This window comes from Bos taurus, chromosome 14, assembly GCF_002263795.3.
Source record: "Bos taurus isolate L1 Dominette 01449 registration number 42190680 breed Hereford chromosome 14, ARS-UCD2.0, whole genome shotgun sequence".
In the NCBI taxonomy this organism is placed as follows: Eukaryota; Metazoa; Chordata; class Mammalia; order Artiodactyla; family Bovidae; genus Bos; species Bos taurus.
In genome coordinates this window covers 37,246,563-37,267,888 of record NC_037341.1, presented here as the reverse complement: position 1 = coordinate 37,267,888, position 21,326 = coordinate 37,246,563, and the positions used below count along the sequence as shown (strand labels likewise).

At 40.2% G+C, this 21,326-nt stretch overlaps 1 protein-coding gene across 1 annotated transcript in view; it reads right to left on the bottom strand.

Annotated features, from left to right (window-relative positions):
- Positions 1-21,326, bottom strand: part of LY96 (lymphocyte antigen 96) — a 32,825-nt gene that overhangs the window by 5,999 nt on the left and 5,500 nt on the right. The window contains 2 exon segments of the mRNA NM_001046517.1: positions 5,424-5,552; positions 11,102-11,191. Coding sequence (NP_001039982.1) covers positions 5,424-5,552; positions 11,102-11,191 — 219 coding nt within the window.

Here is a 21,326-nt window from a genome sequence, read left to right as displayed (position 1 = left end):
GCTGCTTTTATTTCCAAGAAAGATATATTTCCCATTCTCCTCTTATAGGGAGTTAATGTGAAGCCTCTTGAAGAAGCCAAGACAGAAACAAGGCAGAGTCAGAGACAAGGAAGACAGAACCTCAGCTTAGACCCTTCTCTGCTCTTCCCAAAAGGTACCACGTAGCTCACTGGTGGTCCAGTCCAGGTTTCCCTGCACTTATGCAGCACATAGGACCCAAGCCTCAGATGGTGTTATGGGTTGCAAAGTGTCCCCCCAACAGATATTCAAGCCCAAACCCCCAGTACCTTGAGCACAGACTTATTTGGAAATAGGATTTTTGCAGATGGTCAAGTTAAGATGAGGTAATTAAGGTGGGTCCTAACTGAATATGACTGTGTCCTTATAAAGAGGGATAATTTGGACAGGCAGACCAACACGTATAGAGGGAAGACCACACAAGGAGACACAGGAGAAAGATGGTCATCTACAAGGCAAGAATCTCCTCAGGCCCCCTGAGCTAGGAGGGAGGCCTGGAACAGATCCTTCCTAACCAAGAGGCTTCAGGGGAAGCACAATCCTGCCAACACCTTGGTCGCTGACTTCTAGTTCCAGAGCTGTTAGACCATAATCTGTTCTAAGCCATCCAATTCTTGGTACTTTGTTACAGAAACCCTAGCGAAATCCTGAAAACAGGGTTGCTGCTGCTAAGTCACTTCAGTCGTGTCCAACTCTGTGCGACCCCATAGACGGCAGCCTACCAGGCTCCCCCGTCCCTGGGATTCTCCAGGCAAGAACACTGGAGTGGGTTGCCATTTCCTTCTCCAATGCATGAAAGTGAAAAGAGAAAGTGAAGTCGCTCAGTCGTGTCCGACTCTTCGTGACCCCATGGACTGCAGCCCACCAGGCTCCTCCATCCATGGGATTTTCCAGCAAGAGTACTGGAGTGGGGTGCCATTGCCTTCTCCAAAAACAGGGTTAACAGACATTAAATTTAAAATGCCTTTGAAATATCCCCTTATTTATTCAAAAATGTGTTTTTGAAAGAAATGAAGATGTGTGTGTGTGTTTATGTGTAAGAAGTGGAAAGATTATGTGTAATTTTTATCTTCAGTTCAGTTCAGTAGCTCAGTCATGTCCGACTCTTTGCATCCCCATGAACCACAGCACACCAAGCTCCCCTGGCCATCACCAACTCCCAGAGTCCATCCAAATCCACGTCCACTGAGTTGGTGATGCTATTCAACCATCTCATCCTCTGTCGTCCCCTTCTCTCCTGCCCTCAATCTTTCCCAGCATCAGGGTCTTTTCCAATGAGTCAGCTCTTTGCATCAGGTGGCCAAAGTATTGGAGTTTCAGCTTCAACATCAGTCCTTCCAATGAACACCCAGGACTGGTTGGATCTCCTCGCAGTCCAAGGGACTCGCAAGAGTCTTCTCCAACACCACAGTTCAAAACCATCAATTCTTCAGCGCTCAGGTTTCTTTATAGTCCAACTCTCACGTGCATACATGACCACTGGAAAAACCATAGCCTTGACTAGACGGACCTTTGTTGGCAAAGTAATGTCTCTGCTTTTGAATATGCTATCTAGGTTGATCATAACTTTCCTTCCAAGGAGTAAGTGTCTTTTAACTTCATGGCTGCAATCACCATCTGCAGTGATTTTGGAGCCCAGAAATATAAAGTCAGCCACTGTTTCTACTGTTTCCCCATCTATTTCCCATGAAGTGATGGGACTGGATGCCATGATCTTCATTTTCTGAATGTTGAGCTTTAAGCCAACTTTTTCACTCTCCTCTCTCACTTTCATCAAGAGACTCTTTAGTTCCTCTTCGCTTTCTGCCATAAGGGTGGTATCATCTGCATATTTGAGGTTATTGATATTTCTCCCAGCAATCTTGATTTCAGCCTGTGCTTCCTCTAGCCCAGCATTTCTCTTGATGTGCTCTGCATATAAGTTAAATAAGCCGGGTGACAATATACAGCCTTGACATACTCCTTTTCCTATTTGGAACCAGTCTGTTGTTCCATGTCCAGTTCTAACTGTTGCTTCCTGACCTGCATACAGATTTCTCAAGAGGCAGGTCAGGTGGTCTGGTATTCCCATCTCTTTAAGAATTTTCCACAGTTTATTCACTTGCCCATATTCTCTATGTATCACATCCTAAAAATGTAGGACCTTTGTAACAGCAACAAGTCGTTGAGTATTTTCCTTACTCATTTGATTTGCAAATTTTCAAAGGTCTGTTTATAACATCAGTGCTTCTTAAATCGGAATGTCCTGATCTCTAGGCCCATGTACTTAGCTGCCAAGTGAGTTTCTTTATCTGAATGTTCCCAAATTCCTTGAGCCCAACATGCCAAACCAGAACCCACTGTCTTTCTCTTTAAAAATCTGTCCCTTCCTTTTACACACATCATTTCCAATCATGGCACTTCTATCCATCCAATCAACACCCTGGAGCAGTTCTTGATTTATTTGATGTTTACCTGCCACATCAAATCAGTCAGCAGTCCCACCACTCCTGTCTCCCAAAATACACTCTTTCGTCTCCTTCTCTTTACTCCCAGGGCCTCCTTCATGGTCCCTTACACAGCCTCCCAGCTGCATTTCCTTCCATCCAAGTTTCTTACCTCAGCCAAAACCCACCTCCTTCTGAGACAGGCTGGGACCTGGGAACCTTTGCTGTAGTACCTACACCTGGACAAATATCTCCTCTAGAAACAAGACAGACAGAAACTATACGGGACTAAAAATAATTGCAGGCATGCACAGTTGGGGCAAATTATGGACAATAGGATACAAAAAGGCCAAAAAACCCAACTGCCACTTCTGAAGAGCCAGGAGCAAAAACAGGATGTTGGGAGCAAAAACAGGGTATTCTGCTTTTGTCCCCTGCACTCAACACCACCAAAGGAGTAGGCAAACTACGTAAGTAACTCCTCCGTCCTACCCCAGTGTGTTAGGTGCTCAGTCGTGTCTGACTCTTCGCTATCCAATGGACTGTAGCCCACCAGGCTCCTCTTGTCCATGGAATTCTCCAAGCAAGAACACTGGAGTGGGTAACCATTCCTTTCTCCAGGGGATCGTCTACTCTCACTGCATATAAGGAACCAGCTGGCCCCTCCTCAGAAAGTGAACAAAGCAATTTGTTACTTATTTTCACTTCCCCTGGCTGCAACAGGAGCCCCAGTGAGGACTGCCCGAATTTCCTGCCTAGCCTCTTATCTTGGCTAACACTTCCACAGGGACACTAGTTATCTGCAAAAACGGAAATCTCCTTGGGTCACCCCTACCCACTAACAACAAGATTCAGGCTGGTATTTAACCCATGACTTACGCTACCCTGGCCCCTTTTCTAGGTTCATCTCCAATTTCCCACAAATACATTCTGCTCGAGCTACAAAAAAGCTACTCTCCAGGGACTTCCCTCATGGTCCAATGGCTAAGACTCCAATTCAGGGGCCCTGGGTTTGATCCCTGGTCAGGGAACTTGATCCCACATGCCACTACTAAGACCCAGTGAGCCAAATAATTAAATATCAACTTTTTTGAAAAAGCTACTCTCCAAATAAACTGTATTCTTTCCTGGCTAAACAAGTTTGCATATGCTGTTTCATCTCAGGGTATGTCCTTTTTTCTTACTCTCTAGGGTTCTTAGATTTAAGACTCTAATAAAATAGTCTCTGAAGCCTCATGAAGTTCTCCTGTCACAGTAAATTGATAACTATGCAATTAAAACTAAGAGCATATAATCTACTAGCATTTATGACATTTCATTGTAACATTTGTTACCATGACTATCTTTCCCAGAACAAGGTGACCTGAAGAAAGAGAACCTACCCATAGACTTTGAATCACCACACCCGAAATCATGATTTTCTCAGATTAAGTTCAACAGATGTTTGTGGAAGGAAAGGAGGGGAAGTGGGAAGAAGCAGGCAGTCTGGGTTGAGTCTGATACATCTTCAATCATAAAAAAGTGAGACTTCGAAAATTCATATAAATGTCAACATAATCCCACAGAGATTAAGTAATTGTAAAACTGTTGTATGAGAGAAAAGGACACTTTATAAACAGTAATCTGCCAAGAGAATATCTTTCACTCTTTTGTTGTCATTGTTGCTTTTTTGGTGTTTTTTGGGGGGTGGGGTGGGAGGTGGGGTGGGGGGTGGGTTTTGGCCATGTCATGCAGCTTGTGGAAACTTGGTTCCCTGACCAGGGATCAAGCACACGCTACCTGCAGTGGAAGTGCAGGGCGCTGACCACTGAACCACCAGAGAATTCCCAGGGATTTCTTTCAAAGAGAAAGAAAGTATGGTCCAGTGGAAAAGCAGTTCTAGAGGCTACTCCATTACCAGATCTCCAAAAGACCAAGGGCACATTGCTGAACCACTGCAGACATTGGTTTCCTCCCTTATAAAAATGACAGGACTATAAAGTCAGGAACAAAAATGCATACTTAATCACCATAATTCTTGAATTCTCACACTGAGCACTCTACTAAAAATTTTTTTAAACACAGATTCTCTAATTTTATCCTTAAAGCCACATAAAATAGGTTTCCTTGTCCCCATTTCTCAGAGGAGGAAAGTGAGGTTGAGAGAAGTTAAATAACACCCAAGGCCACATTGCTGGTCGGCAGAACAGCTGGGACACTGGCTCAGGTCTTTATAACTCTGAACCCAGACTCATAACAATGCCACCTCCACAATCTGTATGTGGCGTGGGGGTGGCAGACAAGTTAGAGATGAGGAGAGATGGTTGGTTGGGAGACACATTTTAAAGCTTCATTTGTGTAGCAAGAGATTGATTCACTTAGAAACATTTTGTTTGGGGAAGGGGGCATGCTGCTGTCTTTTGGAATCTTAGTTCCCTAACCTGGGGTAGACTTTTCTAATTGTTTATGCTTTCCAATTTTAAGTAATGTGAAAATATAATATATAGAATTTTTTAACTATTTAAAATACTACCTTAAAAATTACTATGGAAAAATTCATAGGTTTGCAATAAGTGATCTTTAAGGTCCTAAACTTTGAAATTTTATGATTCTGTGACTAACTCCAGGTGAGAAAGAGGAAGAAAAGACATTGAAGGAATCATTGTAACTGCATAGAAGAAGCTGCTGTGTTTTTATGAGAAATACTAAATGCAATGTTTAGAAAACAAGAGCCATAACGAAAGGTAAACGTACAGTGTTAATCTAAACAAGGTAAAAATTTTAATATCTCTTCAAACACACCGAAATAAGTGTCATCTTAATAATAATCCAATAACATAATTGTAAAATGTTGTTTAGCCTGCTAAAAGAAAAACATTGGGTGGAAATGAACAATTATTATTAGAAAAGGAACTTCACATTTTTAAAGTATTTAATTTTCACAGCACTCTCATAAGACATTATATTCTATTCTGAGAGTAATGTGAATTGAATGCTTACCTCCCTTCAGAGCTCTGCAAAAGGAAAAATCATCATCATATCCTCGGCAAATAAATTCTTTGCGCAATGGGAAATTCATGGACTTAGTAGATAGATAGATATTGAAATACAAGCTCCTTATATCTCTTCCTTAAAGAGAAAAAAAATTCATTAGCCCTTCAAATAAGGTATTTTTTTATAAATGCTTAATAACCAACACTGACTGTATACTTAAAATATGCCTTGTGCTTTTCCTACATTATTTCACTTAATCATCATAACTACCCGTAATATGGATATCATTATCCTATTTTGTAGATGAGAAAACTGTAGTTCTGAGAGGCCCACTAGTCGATTGTAATCAAATAGAATGTTCCACAGTGAGAATTATCTGTGCTATGCCAAACAATAGAAGAATCTATATTTTTGAGAAAACTATCAAACTGAAAATACAAAATTTCCAACTGTTGTCACAGTTTCACTAGGAGATTCAAAAGAAAGGGAAGGGAGAGGAAATAACAATTATAATCAACTCATGCCCATGTTTTAGTAGTTTTGATGAAAGATTTCTTGGAGGATAAAATTGAACCCGTTGATTACAACTTAAATAGATGAACTTTTTATTATTTCCTTATGAATCTCCTTATTACCAATGAACATGGAAAATTCCAAGAAGAAATGCATTTGGCTCATCTCTTCTAAGTTATTCAGTTGGCCCAACTGGACAAGATGTACAATCTTTTTTATAATGAAAACAAGTATTGTAACCACTACTTTGTGGAAAATACTTTCCTAATAAGGTCACCATGACTCATTGCAGCCATAGTAAAACAAAAATTTTTCTATCTTTACCTTGAACTTGACTATGCTTAACAGAACTGTCACCTCCTTTCTCAAAACACTGTTCTTCCTTTTGTGTTGGTGCTGCCACTCTCTCCGTGTCGTCCTTGAACTATTCTGACTCCTCTCCCCAGTCTAGCTCATTGACTCATTGTTCTTAGGGTTTTAACTTCAGTGCTTCTTAATTTCACACTGCACACTCTTCCCAGCTTTAAATACCACAAAGGGTAATAACTTCTAAATCATCGTGTTTTGTTTCAGCTTTTCTTTTGAGCACCTGTCCTCTGTGCTCATTCAGTATCTCTACTCAAATGTCACTTATTACCACCCCCAATAGATCTCAAATTGATTTCCTCATCTTCATTACCAAATCATCACTAGAATTCTTAATCCTGGTAAATTCTACTGGCCTCCCTGGTAAATTCTACTGGCCTCCTTTCATCCCCATTACCACTATCTTAATGCAGGTCCTCATTACTCTGAGCCTATAGTACCAGCAAACTTCCTTGTTTGTCTCCATTTCTCTACTTCCAGGGTTAAATGTAGAGAAGGAGAACATCATACAGTCTGTTTCAAATAGTGGCCCCCATGGTCCACTCCATGGACTTGGACCTGAACCTTTCTCAAAGCAGGAATGACTATGGAAGCTGAAGACCTATTTCCATGGGGGATGTCTTGAGATAAAGGCACATGGTAGCATGGCATCCAATGATGATGCAGAACAGAGAACCTTCTTCCATTTGTGTGTGGAACACACTGGTTCTACGCTTCAGTGATTCCAAGAAAGAAAGTGTTGCTTTGACATCTCGATACTTTACATCTTGAGAAGCTTCTTGCTCTTAGACATCACTGTGGTCATGTTAGAGTTCACGGTGGTCACTGTGAACAGTGGTTGAAGTGAAGTATCACTTGCGTGCCTCAGCAGATCAGGGATATCAGTATGGATATTGGAGTGAGAGATTGGGACATGGTGGCTCTTGGGGCTTCGGTGAAGAGGACTTTTTTTGAGGTCACCTATCGGAGAAGGCAATGGCAACCCACTCCAATACTCTTGCCTGGAAAATCCCATGGACGGAGGAGCCTGGTAAGCTGCAGTAAGCTGCAGTCCATGGGGTCACTGAGGGTTGGACACGACTGAGTGACTTCACTTTCACTTTTCACTTTCATGCATTGGAGAAGGAAATGGCAACCCACTCCAGTGTTCTTGCCTGGAGAATCCCAGGGATGGCAGAGCCTGGTAGGCTGCCGTCTATGGGGTCACACAGAGTCGGACACAACTGAAGCCACTTAGCAGCAGCAGCATGACAACTTTGGGAACTTCTGGAAATAACTTTGAGGAAGGTGTATGATCCAGCTGTATTTGTCAATTAGTTAATAGTGACACACAATTCTATTAGCAAGGCTACAAAGTCTTAAAATAAATAATTTCCATTCCTAACCTATTTTTGGTTCAAGATTACAGTTATAGCTCTTACTGAATTTAAGTAGAGATAGGGCCACAAAAATATGGTTGATTTCTATTAATATGGCCCACAATTTCACATAGATGTTCTAGTGTATTCTAGGGAAACGCGGGTCATAAAAAGAAAGCATTATAAAAAATATGACCAAATAATACTTTAATTACTGAATTAATATAATGTTACATAAATGTCATATCTACTAAATGATTAAAGTATTTGTGGTGGCCTTGGAGCTGTACTGCTCAAAACTCCCTTCCAAAGAATCTATGAGGAGGAGGGCAGTAGGCAGATAGCCTCCAGCTACTGCACTTTCAGAGACCAGACGCTCACAGTCGGCTCCTGTAATGACGGTGGCACTAGAACCAGTCCACTCCAGCCTGTCATGGGACACGTGTGACATGGAGAAGGCTCCCCACTTACCTTGCTGATGGTGTCTCAAGGATTCATTTTAATCTGATGATCATCCTATCAAATTCTCCTTTCTTCTCTCTCATTTCAAAACTATTAGGCCAATCCAATATCTCAGTCTGAATCTTCTCCTTGCCTGCTCTGGCTTCCTCTTTCCTTTACTGTTCATAAGAATTTCCCTCCTCCACCCCCATACCCTGCAAAAAATCCCTTGTATGTCTAATTCTTTCTTGGTATCTGAGTTTCAGAGAACCCTAAGTAAAACTGTGTTGTATTATTATCACTTGGATCTGGAAGGTCTGCTTCCTGTGTCTAAGGGCAATGGGCTTACTTGAAAATGAGGTCATTCATTATGTAAATAATCACTTCTGCAAACACACACAAATACCACAAAGGCATCTGTGGTCTGTGGGGTAGAGCACACCACACAGACCAGAAAACAAAACCTGAGAAAAAGAGGAAGAAATTGTAAAGCTTTCATTGGGCAAAAATTTAGATTATTTTAGGGGATTAAGGGATACACGCTACTATGTGTAAAATAAGCAACAAGGATATACCATACAGCACAGAGAAATATAGCTATTGCTTTGTAATAACTTTAAATGAATTATAATCTATAAAAGTACTGAAACACCATGTTGTACACCTGAAATTACTATAATATTGTAAATCAACTACACTTTAGTAAAAAAATAAGTTTAGATTATTGCTTTCACCCTTGGCTAAGAAAGTAGAGCAAACAGTTCATTATTATTTCCTCTGTGCTACCACTAAGCCTTATTGCTATCATTTCATTTACGGTGATATATTATCTCAGAGAAGGCGATGGCACCCCACTCCAGTACTCTTGCCTGGAAAATCCCACGGGTGGAGGAGCCTGGTGGGCTGCAGTCCGTGGGGTCGAGAAGAGTCGGACACGACTGAGCGACTTCCCTTTCACTTTTCACTTTCATGCACTGGAGAAGGAAATGGCAACCTACTCCAATGTTCTTGCCTGGAGAATCCCAGGGACGGGGGAGCCTGGTGGGCTGCCGTCTGTGGGGTCGCACAGAGTCGGACACGATGAAGTGACTTAGCAAATAGCAATAGCAAAATATATTATCTACAGCTCTGTCTCTCCTACTGCACTGAGAGATTCTTGACGGTCAAGAGAATGTCTTATTTATCAATGAATTCACAGTACATATCATAATATTTGAAATAAACTACACAATTACTAAGTATTTTTAAATGAATAAATTAATGCAGAAACACAGTGTCAGGATACAGGTTAAATGATTAGATGCAGGAAAATTAAAATGTAAGTTTATTGTCTATCATTTCTGGATTCTCAACTACCCTTTTTCCTATAAGCTGGAGAACTAAACTCAGGAATAAATGTTTCTTAAGCTTATATATATAAAAGCAATTTTTTAAAGTATAAACTCCAAATATAAGCTAGGACATAGATGATAATGGTGATGATGAAAAACAATAATGACAATGATGATGATTACAACTGAAGTTTCCTGGGATCTTTACAGGCCACAATTGACTGGTAGGAAAGGATGAAAGTTGGTTTAGGGGGATTTTTTTGGCTATGCTGGGTCTTCACTGCGGCACGTGGTCTTCCTCTAGCTGTGGCAAGCAGGGGCTTCTCGTTGCAGTGGCTTCTCTTGTTGCAGAGTATGGGCCCTAGAGGCATACGGGTTCACAAGCTCTAGAGCACGGATTCAGTAGTTGTGGTGCACAGGCTTAGTTGCACGGTGGCTTGTGGGATCTTGTCTGACCAACCAAAGATCGCACCCGTGTCTCTTGCATTGGCAGGCAGATTCTTAACCTCTGGACCACCAGAGAAGCCCCAGGAAGAAAGTTTTGTGTATTTTCATGGAGCCTTAGATCCAGCCCAATGCTATCACCATCATCCAATTAACTTTTACTAAGATGATAGCAAATAAAATCATAAAGAGGAAAAAGAAGAAATAACACAAAACAAAACAAAGAGCATTGCTTCTTTTCATATCATCATCACCGTATTTTTTTTTTTAAGTTCACCTTTTGGGAAAAAAGAAGTCCTGGATTGCTGCTGCTGCTGCTGCTGCTAAGTCACTTCAGTCGTGTCCGACTCTGTGTGACCCCAAAGACGGCAGCCCACCAGGCTCCCCCATCCCTGGGATTCTCCAGGCAAGAACACTGGAGTGGGTTGCCATTTCCTTCTCCAATGCATGAAAGTGAAAAGAGAAAGTGAAGTTGCTCAGTCGTTTCTGACTCTTAGCAACCCCATGGACTGCAGCCTACCAGGCTCCTCTGTCCATGGGATTTTCCAGGCAAGAGTACTGCTCATATACAAATCTTTGACTAATGAAAACCCAACTTTACTTATCAGCTGAATAGCTAATAACTGACCAAGGATATAGATAGTAGATGGTTAGAAGTTTCAAATTGTTTCCATTTTTACCATGCCATTATATAATCCCTCCACATGAGTGTGAGCAAGCCTAGTGACTTGATTCTAAAAACTAGAAAATAGCAAAGATAATAGGGTGGCACTTTCATCATTAGGCTATATAAGACTGTGACTTCTATCTTGTTAGCTAACTGTCCCCCTTGTTAATTTCAAGGACACAAGAAACTATGTTGCAGAGGCCCAGAGGGCAAGGAACTGAAAGCTGGCCAACAGCCAGATGGAAACTGAACACTGTCAACAACCACCTGAGCTTAGAAGTGGGTTCTTTCTAGCTGAGCCTTCAGAAGAAACCCTGGCCAACATCTTGACTGCAGCCTTGGGGGAGAGACCTTCTAAAGCTGACACAGCTAAGCCATGGCCAGACTACCGACACACAAAGACTGTGAGATAAAGAATATACGTTGTTTTAAGCCATTACAATTATGATAATTTGTTACATAGCAATAGAAAACTAATACACGTACATTTAGAACTTCATCATTTATCACTGATATTTATGGAGCCCCTTTAATTGATCTACAAGAACAAAATTTTGGACTTACTTGGAATGTAGTAGAGATAGAGTATTCCACGGCTTCCCTTCAATGTTATACAGGGCTCAGAACGTATTGAAACAGGAAATTTCAAGTTATCTAAATAGAATAAAGAAAATGTCAATAAAATTAAAATAATTTTACGTCATTTATGATAAGTATTCTGAATATCAGGGCCCCCTCCTCAAAACTACCTTTTCCATTAAAATTTTATAATGAGCAAAATTGAGAGTAGTTAAAAATATCGTCATCCCCAGAAGAGTGAAGTCAGCCAGAGGGCAGATAAAGTCTTCCTTCCCCCTACAAACACACCAATACAGCAATAATTTATAGACAATTTCCCTTTGTGAGAAATCAGAAACCAGCCAACAGTTTCGTGCATCCCGGAGAATGTAAAACCAGACTCACCAAGTCAATAGTGAGGTTCAAGACATCTCTCACCAGAGACACTGCTCCTGGCTTAGCATAATGAGGAAGAGATACCCTACCCCTTAATTTCACTCAGAAGGGAAGAGATGGTTTATGCATTCAGAGCCCCAAATTTTCCAAGGAGATCCCCAGTGGACTAAATAAATAAAGTCTGAACAGTCTTAGAACTAGTAAGGAGACTGAATCAGTAACTGCAAATTTCCCAAAGAAAAGTCCAGGGCCAGATGGCTCCACAGGAGAATTCTACCGAACATTTAGGTCAGAATTAACACCAATTCTTCTCAAACTGTCCCCCCAAAAATGGAGGAGAGGGCACACTTCCAAACTCATTTTATGAAGCTAGCATTATAAAGCCAGACAAAGACACCACAAGAAAAGAAAATTATAAGCCAACATCCCTGATGAATTTACATGCAAAAATCCTCACAAAATACTAGCAAACTGAATTCAATAGCACATTAAGAGGATTACACACCATGACTAAAAGGCATTTTTACCTGGGATGCAAAGGATAGTCCAATATACAAAAATCAATTAACCTATATGCCACATTAATAGACTGAAGAATAAAAATCACATGACCATCTCAATAGACAACAAAATTCAACACCTTTTCATGATAAAAATTCCCAACAAACTATAATTAGAGGAAATGGCCTCAACATAATGAAGGCCATATATGAAAAGTTCATAGCTAATATCATACCCAACAATGAAAAATTGAAAGATTTTCCCTCTCAGATCAGGAGCAAGACAGGGATACTCACTCTCAACAGTACTGCAAATCCTAGCCAGATGAATTACATAAGAAAAATAAATAAAAGGCATCCATACCAGAAAGGAAAAAGTAAAATTTTCTGTTTGCAGATGGAAAATTTTATATAAAGAAAACCCTAAAGACTCCATTAAAAATTGTCAGAACTAATAAAAAAAATTCAGTAAAGCTACAGAATACAATATCAAAATACAAAATACCAGTTGCATTTCTATATACTAGTGATGAACTATACAAAAAGGAAATTAGGAAAACAATGCCATTTACACTATCACCAAGATTATAAAATATCTAGGATTAAACTTACTTAAGACGGTAAAAGACTTGTATGTTGAAAACTACAAAACATTGATGAAAGAAATTAAACAAGGCACAAACAAATAAAAAAAAATCTTATGTTCATTGGGCTTCTCTTGTGGCTCAGCTGGTAAAGAATCTGCCTGCAATGCAGGAGACCTGGGTTCAATCCCTGGGTTGGTAAGGTTCCCTGGAGAAGGGAATGGATACCCACTCCAGTATTTTGACCTCGAGAATTTCATGGCAGAGGAGCTGACAGGCTACAGTCCATGGTGTTGCAAAGAGTCAGACATGACTGAGTGACTTTCACTTCACTTCCTTGTTTAGAAGAGGTAATGCTATTAAAATGTCCATTTTATGCAAGACAATCTATAGAATCAATACATTTCTATCAAAATCTCAATGACTTTTTTTTACATAAATAGAAAAAACAACTCTAAAATTCATATGGAACCATAAGGATGATAAATTTGAGAAAGAGGAACAAATCGGGAAGCATCACATTTTCTGATTTTGAACTATATATCAAAGCTATAGTAATCAAAATAGTATGGTAATGTCAAAAATATGGCCATATAGACCAGTGGAACTGAACAGGGAACCCAGAAATAAATCCACATATATTCTGCAAACTAATCTTTGACAAGGATGCCAAAAATGCACAATATTTAAAGGAAAGTCTCTTCAACAAATGGTGCTGGGAAAACATGCAAAAGAATGAAACTGGATCTTTATCTTATACCACAAACAAGAGCCAGTTCAAAAGGGATTAAAGACTTAAACATAAGATTCAAAACTATAAAAACGCTAGAAGAAAACACATGGGAAAAACTTCATGACATTGGATTTTACAATGATTTAATGGATATGACACCAAAACAAAGGCTGCAAAAATATAAATAAACAAGTGGGACTATATCAAACCAAAAATCTCCTGTACAGAAAAGGAAACAATCAACGGGGTGAAAAGGCAGCCTATGGACTGGGAGAAAATACTTGCAAACCATATATCTGATAAAGTGTGGGTCTCCAAAATATATAAGGAATTCCAAAAATTCAATTGTAATGAAACTAACAATCTGATTTTTAAATGAGCTAAGGACTTGAATGTACATTTCTTCAAAGAAAATATACAAATGACCAACAGGTATATGAAAAAATGCCTGTCACTAAGCATCAGGAAAATGCAAATCATGAAACCACAATGAGATGTCACCTCGCTCCTCTTTCTTGTTTTGATAGTAGTCAGATTGGCTACTATCAAAAAAAGTTGAAAAGGATGTGGAGAAACTGGAATGTTTGCACACTGCTTGTAGGAATGCAAAATGATACAACTGCTATAAAAAACAATATGGAGATTCCTCAGAAAAAAATTGAAAATATTACTACTATGTGATCCAGCAAACCTACTTCTGAGTACTTATCCAAAATAATTGAAATCAGGATCTTGAAGAGACATTAGCATTCCTACATTCATTGTAGCACTATTCACAATATCCAAGGTGTGGGAACAACCTAAATGTCCATCAACAGATGTATGCATAAAGAAAATGTGGTATATACATACAGTGGGATACTATTTAATCTTTTTTAAAAAAGGAAATTTTGCAATATGCTACAATATGAATGAACCTCAAGGACATTGCTGCTGCTGCTGCTAAGTCGCTTCAGTCGTGTCCGACTCTGTGCGACCCCACAGACGGCAGCCCACCAGGCTCCCCTATCCCTGGGATTCTCCAGGCAAGAACACTGGAGTGGGTTGCCATTACCTTCTCCAATGCATGAAAGTGAGAAGTGAAAGTGAAGTCGCTCAGTCATGTCTGACTCTTCGCAACCCCATGGACTGCAGCCTACCAGGCTCCCCCATCCATGGGGTTTTCCAGGCAAGAGTACTGGAGTGGGTTGCCACCGCCTTCTCCGTTATGCTAAAGGAAATAAACCAGTCACATAAGGACAAATACTGCATAATTCCATGTATCTAAAACAGTCAAATTCATAGAATCAGAGAGTGGCTAGTAGTTGTCAGGGGCTTAGGGGATGGAGAAATGGGGAGTAACTAATCACAGGCATAGAGTTTCAGTCAAGCAAGTGACTAAGCTCTAGAGATCTGCTATACAACTTCATGCCCACAGTCAACAATAATGTACACTCAAAAATTGAAGAGGGTAGAGTCCATGTAAAGTGTTCCTACCACAGTAAAATAAAATTTAAAATTCTGTACAAATACAAATACCAAAAAAAAAAAAACTCCCTATAATGTAAATAGATTAGTGTTTTAGTGCCCTTACATTGGTCCTTATATTGTTAAGGTGTAGTTTGAAGGTAGTGAATTACTTTAAACTGTGTGGAAGTGGGTGAACTCCTCAAAACATATTTTCATAAAATTACTTGTTCCATTTTCATACTTTTTAGCCTGTTCTTTTCTACATTGCTCTTCTTTTCTCTACTCTCCTCACCTTTTTGTATGTTTCACTGGTTAAAAATAGAAAATACACATCAAGTAGAGTTCTAGTAAATGTTAAGAGACTGAATACATGAATGAATGAATGAGTTAATAAACAAATCTTCCTAAATAAGAAATTTCAAGAAGAACTTATAAAAGCACCGAGGAGGAGGAGAAAGAGACTAAACCAGTTTTATTTAATTTGCCCCTAAATGCAACCCTTAAAAATTAATGTTAACATCTCTCATTCAATGAATTGAGTTTCCCTGCAATAAAATTCTCACAGAAGGAGCTATATTAACAGTCATTTCACCAAATCATGGATGTTGACAAATACTTGATGAAAGATGCTCATTCCTGGGACAATTACGACCAAAGAAAAACATCCTGAATTTGCAACAGCACTGATGAAATTTGAGGGCATTATGCTGAGTGAAATTAGTCAGACAAAGAAAGATAAGCACTATATGACTTCACTTTTATGTGGAATCTGAAAAACAAACAAACACAGAAAACACACAAAAACCAACTCAGAAAACAGACTTGTGGTTGCCAGAAGCAGGGGGCCGAAGGTGGGAGAAATGAGTGGAAGGGGTCAAAAGATACAAACTTCAGTTATAAAATAAGTAAGTAATGGGGATATAATGTATAGCTTGGGTGACTATAGTTAATAATACTATTTTGCATATTTAAAGGTTACTAAGAAAATAGATCTTTTGGGGGCTTGTGGGAGGAACATGCTTGTGGCATTCAGATTCTTGGTGCCCTAACCAGGGGATGAACCTGGGTCACCACAATGAAAGTGCTGAGTCCTGAACACTGGACTGCCAGGGAATTTCAGAAAAAAAGGTAGATCTTAAAAGTTTTCAGCATAAGAAAAAAGACTGGTAACCTATGTGAGGTGTGTGTGCTAGGTCACTTCAGTCATGTCCAACTCTTTGCGATCTTATGGACTGTAGCCCACCAGGCTCCTCTGTCCATGGGATTCTCCAGACAAGAATACTGGAGTGGGTTGCCATGCCCTCCTCCAGGGGATCTTCCCAACCCAGGGACTGAACATGTGTCTCTTATGTCTCCTGAATTGGCAGGTGGGTTCTTTACCACTAGCGCCACCTGGGAAGCCCAACTATGTGAAGTGATGGATGCTAACTAAATTTATCATGGTGTTCACGTCACAGTCTATACAGATATCAGATCACATTGTATACATGAAACTATTATAATGTTATATAGCAATTATACCTCAAGTTTTTAAAAAATGCTCAGAGGTGAGTGAATAAATACTAATTCTCAGTCACTAAGTCACGTCCGATTCTTTTGTAACCTAATGGACTGTAGCCCACCAGGCTCTTCTGTCCATGGTATTTCCCAGGCAAGAATACTGGATGGATTACCATTTCCTTCTCCAGGGGATCTTGCTGATCCAGGGGTCTCCTGCTTTGACACCCGGGTTCTTTACTGTTGAGCTACCAGAGAAACCCAACTGAATAAATATTGTGCATCTATTTATTGAATTAATGTAAAGTCATTAAACCCCTGGTGACTCAGATGGTAAAAAATGCACCTGCAATGCAGAAGACCCGGGTTCGATCCCTGGGTTGGGAAGATCCCCTGGAGAAGGAAATGGCCACCCCCTCCAGTATTCTTGACTGGAGAATTCCATGGGCAGAAGAGCCTGGTGGACTACAGTCCATGGGGTCACAAAGAGTCGGACAAGACTAAGTGACTAACACTTTCACTTTTCACTTTCAAAGTCATTTAAATAAATTTTTAAGATATTTAATGATATAGAGGTTTGTGGCATACTATCAGGTTTTAAAGCTGCTGGTTACCCAACAATATACCCAATATGATTCCATTTTTACTATTTTTAACATGTTATTATATATCTAAAAGAATATTTACCAAAATAACAAACTGTTCATAGTGGTTAACTCTTAACTGATTGACTTATGTGCCTTATTGTCTTCTTTTCCACCTAGATTTTTGAAGGTTTGCATAATTAGTATACTTATTTATTTTCTTGCCATTGAAAAGGTTGACATGGTATTGAATCAACATGGGCACTTTCATATGCATTGCCAAGCACAGTGCAATGTGTCTCTTCTTTCTCAGTGATAAGCTTGTAGAAAACCATCAAGACCCTGGAGTAAAGCTGGGAACAAGTTAAAAGCAGTGAATTACCAGTACCAACTGTCATAAGGGCAATTCTCTACTTTCAGTTAAGGTTCCTAATGTCTGAAGTTGGTCTGATTATGATGAAACTATCAAGTCAATCCAATCAGACAAATGGTCAGAATACCCCTATTGGTGCTCAGTATTGAGCCAGCACCACAGCAAGGCAGGGTGGAGTATAGAAATGTAACCTTAATCTTTACATCAGGAAGCCTAAGATTTTTCTAGAAAGACAAGACCACCATACATTTAAAAAAAATTAGATGTAAGAGTCAAAAAAAAATCACATAACAGTGTATAATAAGTGATTCTTCATTTATTTGCAAAGGTTTGGGAACTAATGGAAAATAGTTTTATTACTTTAAAGTCACCATGTTTATGGTAAAATTCTACATTTGGTTTAATAAATATAGAAAGTAGTGACCAGGTCCAGCATAGAATAAGAGCCTCTAAGTTCCCCTGCAAATGTATCAGCATTGCTAATCCATCGTAGCACTTTTCCCCTGAGTTCTGCCTTAAGAGTCCTTCTTAACATCCCAGGCAACTGCAGTTAGCACATGAAATGAAATCAGTGCCACTCTGAGTGTTGGCAGTAAGTACCACTGGAGATCACAAGAGAAAGCCTTGGTTGGAGTTGAACTATCACAGCACTTCATTTTACTCCTTTAACAGGATTTCCATTACATAAATACGCAGTTCCTTCTGACAGGAATGCCCTTGTCCTCATCAGTCTGTAAACTCCTTCATATGCCTTCAATATGTACTCAAATATCAACAATTCTGTTAAACCTTCCTTGACTCCTCCACACCTTCCCAGCCCAACAGCCACAAACACACTGTCATTCACAGTACTTGATCATCCTTGAATGGTCATTCAAAATGTTTACTACAGTTATTTGCTCACACATCATTCTTCTTCGTAAAAATAGTGCAAGTCTTGAGGGCAGGAAGCACGTCTCTATTCATTTTGCATGACTCTGGCACATAGCACACTGTAAATAATAAATGTGTGCTTATTCACTTCTTAGCACCAAATATTGCTCTAGGCACTACAGGAACAATGAACAATTGATAAATGCACATTCTAGTAAAGAAATCTAACCCGGCCATGAGAGAAAGACTGAGTATGTGGTAGGGACAGAGAAGTTGGGGGAGTGGCAGTGGGTAGAGATACCTCAACTATAGTATCCATTAAGTGAGTGACAGGAAGCAACCAACTCTGTGGACGCTGTGATCAGGAACGCAGACTCAGAGGTGACAATGACTTTGATATGTTCAAGCCACAAAAATAAACATACATGCATATATATACAAATAATGTTTCATGAGATACACATAATAGGCAAATTCACAGAGACAGAAAGTAGAGTAGAGGTTATCAGGGACTAAGGGGAGGAAGAAATGGGGAGTTACTTTTTAATGGGTACAGAGTTTCAGTTTGGAATGATGAAAAATTCTGAAAATTGGTGATAGTTGCAAAGCAATGTGAATGTATTTAATATCATTGAATTGTACACTTTAAAAGTGTGAGTTTTATTATGTTGGTAATACAAATAATGATAGTAATAATAATAATATAGGTCAATGTAAATGGAAAATAATGGGGGGGTGGTGGGAATCATAGAAATCAGACAGGTAGGCAGGGCCATCTTGAAGGGTCTTAGAGGCCTTGGTATAAAGTTGGGGTTTCACTCTAACTGTAGCGAAAAACCACTGGGGGTTTTAAGCAATCAAAATAGTCTTATGTAACTTATTTACATTTTCAAAAGATCTCTCTGGTCTCCATGATGAGAACTGATTGTATGGGGGAAGGAATTAAAATGGAGAGAGGCCAGTTTAAGAGGATGTTGCAGAGGCCAGAGAAAAGAGATGAGGATGGCATAAGTGGTGAGCAGTGGACAGTGAAAAATGGTTGGCTTTAATTATTTACAGTGGCCAAGACATGGAAGCAACCTAAATGACCACTGACAGAGGAGTGGATAAAGAAGATGTGGTGCATAAATACAATGGGCTATTACTCAGCCATAAGAAAGAAAGAAATGATGCCATTTGCAGCAACATGGATGGATTTAAGACATTTATTAAACTAAGAGAAGTGAGTCAGACAGAGAAAGACAAATATCATATGATATCCCTTATATATGGAATCTTAAAAAAACCGATACAAATGAACTTATTTAAAAAATAGAAACAGACTCACAGACTGTGAAAACAAATTTATGATGACCAAACGGGAAAGGTAGGAGGGAAAGATAAATTAGGAGTTTGGGATTAACATATACACATGCTATAAATAAAACAGATAATCAACAGGGCCTACTGTATACAGGGGATTCTACCTAATATTCTGTGATAACCTATATGGGAAAAGAAATTGAAAAGGAATCAATATTTGTATATATATAACCAAACTACTTTGCTGTACCTAGCACAGCATTGTAAATCAATTATATTCTGATATAAAGTAAAAATTAAATTTATAAAAAAGGTAGTTGGGGAATTCCCTGGCAAGCCAGCAGCTGAACACATACATGCACCAGTGGTTAGAACTTAGTATTTTTACTACTGCAGCCAGGATTCAATCCCTAGTTGAGGAACTAAGATCCCACAAGACAAGCAGCACAGCCAAAAAAAAAATGTAGTTGGCTTTAAAATATGTTCTGGGGAAAATGAAAATGGAGTCATTGATAAATCCAATGTGAAAGTTACAGGAAAGAGATAATTAGGGATACCTCTGGTCTGGGGGCTAAGGAATTAGGTGGATAATGTCATGAGGAAGATTTCGGAAGAAACAGATGTGGAAAGGAGTATAAATGAAAAGTCCTAGCTCCAAACGGCTATTAGACTTCCCAGTGGAATGCTGAGTCTGTAGAATAATAGACGAATCCTGGTGATATGTATAGTTAACCTTCCTACTGTTACTGAAATGCAAGTCCATGCACCCAATGCACAATGAAGCCAAATAATACAAAAACAGTCTGAGTGTTCATTGGAAGGACTGATGTTGAAGCTGAAACTCCAATACTTTGGCTACCTGATGCAAAGAGCTGACTCATTTGAAAAGACCTTGATGCTGGGAAAGATTGAAGGCAGGAGGAGAAGGGGACAACAGAGGATGAGATGGTTGGATGGCATCACCGACTTAGTGGACATGAGTTTGAGTGAACTCCGGGAGTTGATAATGGACAGGGAGGCCTGGTGTGCTGCAGTCCATGGGGTTGCAAGGAGTCGGACACAACTGAGCGACTGAATTGAACTGAAGTAAATACAAAAACGTTGGAGTCTGGGGCAGAAAAAAGTTTACGGCAGGACTATGCAAGGAGACGGGTGGCTCATGCCTTTAAAAATCCCAATTCCCTGAAAGCTCTCAGGAAAGCCCTTTTCTAAGAAAAGAGAAGGAGGGTTGTGGGTAGTTGTTGCAAAGGTCTTAGTGTCAGAGCCTTTGCTCTTCAGGTCAGGTAATGGTCAGGTAAGCATGTTCCTATAAACCTCCATCAAATGAATGTGATTCTCTGTCCTGACAAGAAAGGCCAGGTCCCCAGACAACTCCTACCCCGCCGAAGTCCAGTCCTGGCTGAAAGGAGGCGAATCTCAGCTGCAGGCTCCCTCAAGGCCAGGTCCCCAGATGCTGCCCAGCCGCCATCGCTGAGGGAGGCAAACGCCCAGAATCCAATCTGCCCTCAGGCCGCCCAGGCGTAGGGGGCAAGTCCCCAGACTGCATCCCAGGCAGACGGCTGCTGCCTCGAGGCCACAGGGATGGGGATGCAGGAGAGGTTCACCGCTGCTTCAAGGCCTAGGCCTGGCCAGTGCGTGGCCTTGGTGAGGACTCTGGAGCCTGGCAGGACACAGCCACCAGCCTGTTCCTGGGTCCCAGCTCTCACTCTGGCCCAAGGCTGGGTGGGCTAGAGGGCCCCCAAGGGAGAGGGGAAAAGGCTGGGATCCGCCTCTTACCTCAGACTCAGCCAGACAACCGCCACTCCACCGCCTGTTGGCTGAATGGACCACTAATGGTCACTGGTTGATTTGGTCACTTGGAGGCGGGGCCATTGCGGCACCGACCAATGGCTGAGCAGGACCACTAACGGTCAACTCAGAGGCGGGTGAGGCAAGTAACC